We start from the raw sequence: 1,797 nt of genomic DNA on the forward strand, positions 1-1,797 counted from the left end.
TCAGTCAGTAAAAAAAATCTTTCTTTGAATCTTTGATGTTTTTTTTCAACCTGTGTATGAGATGTTCATGTATATGTGTTTCAAAGTTTTAGTTTACTCCCCTTTTCCTTCATATATTATTAGTCCAAAACTGGAATGAGTAAATCCTCAAAAAAGATACAAGCAAGTCCCACAACACCCAATCATTCAGTTAAAACCCACTACTAGCAAATGCCAAGTCCCTCATGCATTCCTCAGATCTGATGGTAGAACTGTGCCAGGATGGAGCCTTGATGAATTACGACAGGTTACTTGGTCATGTGTCGATAATCTCTTGCACTGGTGTAGGTTCATGTGGAAGGCTTGTCGCGTTTGGTAGAGCCTGCCCGTGTCCCACCGAGTTCTGCTGGATCTCCATGGGAATACCAGTTGTGTTCTCCCGTGCCGCCGGAAATTCCCGGCACTGTTTCCGGTACTCCAGGAAGGTACATGCCTTGGTGGCTATCGCCACCACGTTCTTGCCGACGAAGATAGTAGAGACGCGGCTGTCCTGAAAGAGCACCATGTTGACTCCACGTATCAGGATGGTAACCACGTTGATGGTGACCAGGCTGAGCATGGGGTACAGCATCATCTTCTGGGGTGATACGTGTTCTCCTTGCACACTGATCTCACTCAGTGATACGCAAGGGAGGATCAGCAGAAGTATGTAGCAGTAGAAGAACATTAGTCCTTCTGCCCAAATGGGTAACCCTGTTCGCTGGGGTTCCCAAAGGTTTGCCTGGATGTCTAGAAGGTCCAGCAAGTCCAGGGCCACCCAGAAGAGCCTTCCCCTCATGTCCTCTTTCTTCCGAAACGTCCGAACGTATTCCATGCTGTCCAGCGCCACCAGGACTAGGTAGAGTCCTGGGACACAAACAGATAGGAGCAAAGTCAAAGCCTTCCGCGCAACGGTTTCAAGACTCTTGCGGTCTGCCTTGCAATTCTGGAAGACGAAGTAGAGCTTGATCTCCAGTACAAAGATGTAGAGGAACCAAAGGATCATGGCATAGCCGCGGCGGGCCGTCCGAACTTCGGCCCCCACCCAGACGGCTACGTAGCGGAGGACTATGAGGAAACACACGTCCCCAACCAGGACGATGATGCAGACCCCGATCTTTCGTGGGCCCTGATTCTGCTCCACCAGGTAAGCGTCCATGAAGGCCATACTGGTCATGATGACGATAGTGGTAAGACAGACGTGTCGTTTGTCCGGTGGTGGCAACACCATGGCTAGGGCCACCACCGCTAGCACCAAAGTCACTGTTGCGTCAGCCTTAGCCTTAGGGAGTCCGGTTTCAATTACTTTCCCCAGCTCCTTTTACTCTATTTTGCTTGGCTATGGGCTCTCTCCTTTTGTGCAAAAGCTGTTTCCCATTTCTACAAGGCTGAAATACGTTATGGTAAATTGAGAGACTGCTTTTATATGTCTAATCCTTGTGAGCGAGCATGACTATGAGAGTCATTTGTCTTTCTTGCCTGGCAGAGGACAGAGGCAAATGGATTCTTTTTTCTTGCTGTAGCTACTGTAATTCTGGTAAGGGAAAAGTAAGTCCTAGATTACAACAGACCAAGACATTTAGTGTTTTTTGTGTTACAATGGAGTCTTTGTTTATTGAAGAGATGCAGTAATTCCAGTTTGAAGCAGTACAAAATGAATTTTGAGTTCAGGCAGAGGCCGGAGCTGGAACTGGAACTGTTTTGCAATGGAAATGCGAGTCTGAGAGAGGAAGGCAAAGCTGGGTTTTGGCAGGTGATTCCTCTCTGGCTCACTGAATG

The 1,797-nt window shown here is 48.0% G+C and overlaps 1 protein-coding gene across 1 annotated transcript; it reads right to left on the reverse strand.

The window, feature by feature from the left end:
• Positions 1-244: 244 nt before the first annotated feature.
• Positions 245-1,249, reverse strand: tmem121ab (transmembrane protein 121Ab). Its single transcript, XM_036582712.1, has one exon. The coding sequence runs from the start codon at positions 1,247-1,249 to the stop codon at positions 296-298; it is 954 nt and encodes a 317-aa protein (XP_036438605.1). The 3' UTR covers positions 245-295.
• Between the last annotated feature and the right edge of the window lie 548 nt (positions 1,250-1,797).

Source organism: Colossoma macropomum, unplaced genomic scaffold, assembly GCF_904425465.1.
Source record: "Colossoma macropomum unplaced genomic scaffold, Colossoma_macropomum, whole genome shotgun sequence".
NCBI lineage: Eukaryota > Metazoa > Chordata > Actinopteri > Characiformes > Serrasalmidae > Colossoma > Colossoma macropomum.

What these genes read in the sequence shown, in the direction of transcription:
- tmem121ab (XM_036582712.1), bottom strand. Translation starts at nt 1,249, where the DNA reads ATGGTGTTGCCACCACCGGACAAACGACACGTCTGTCTTACCACTATC.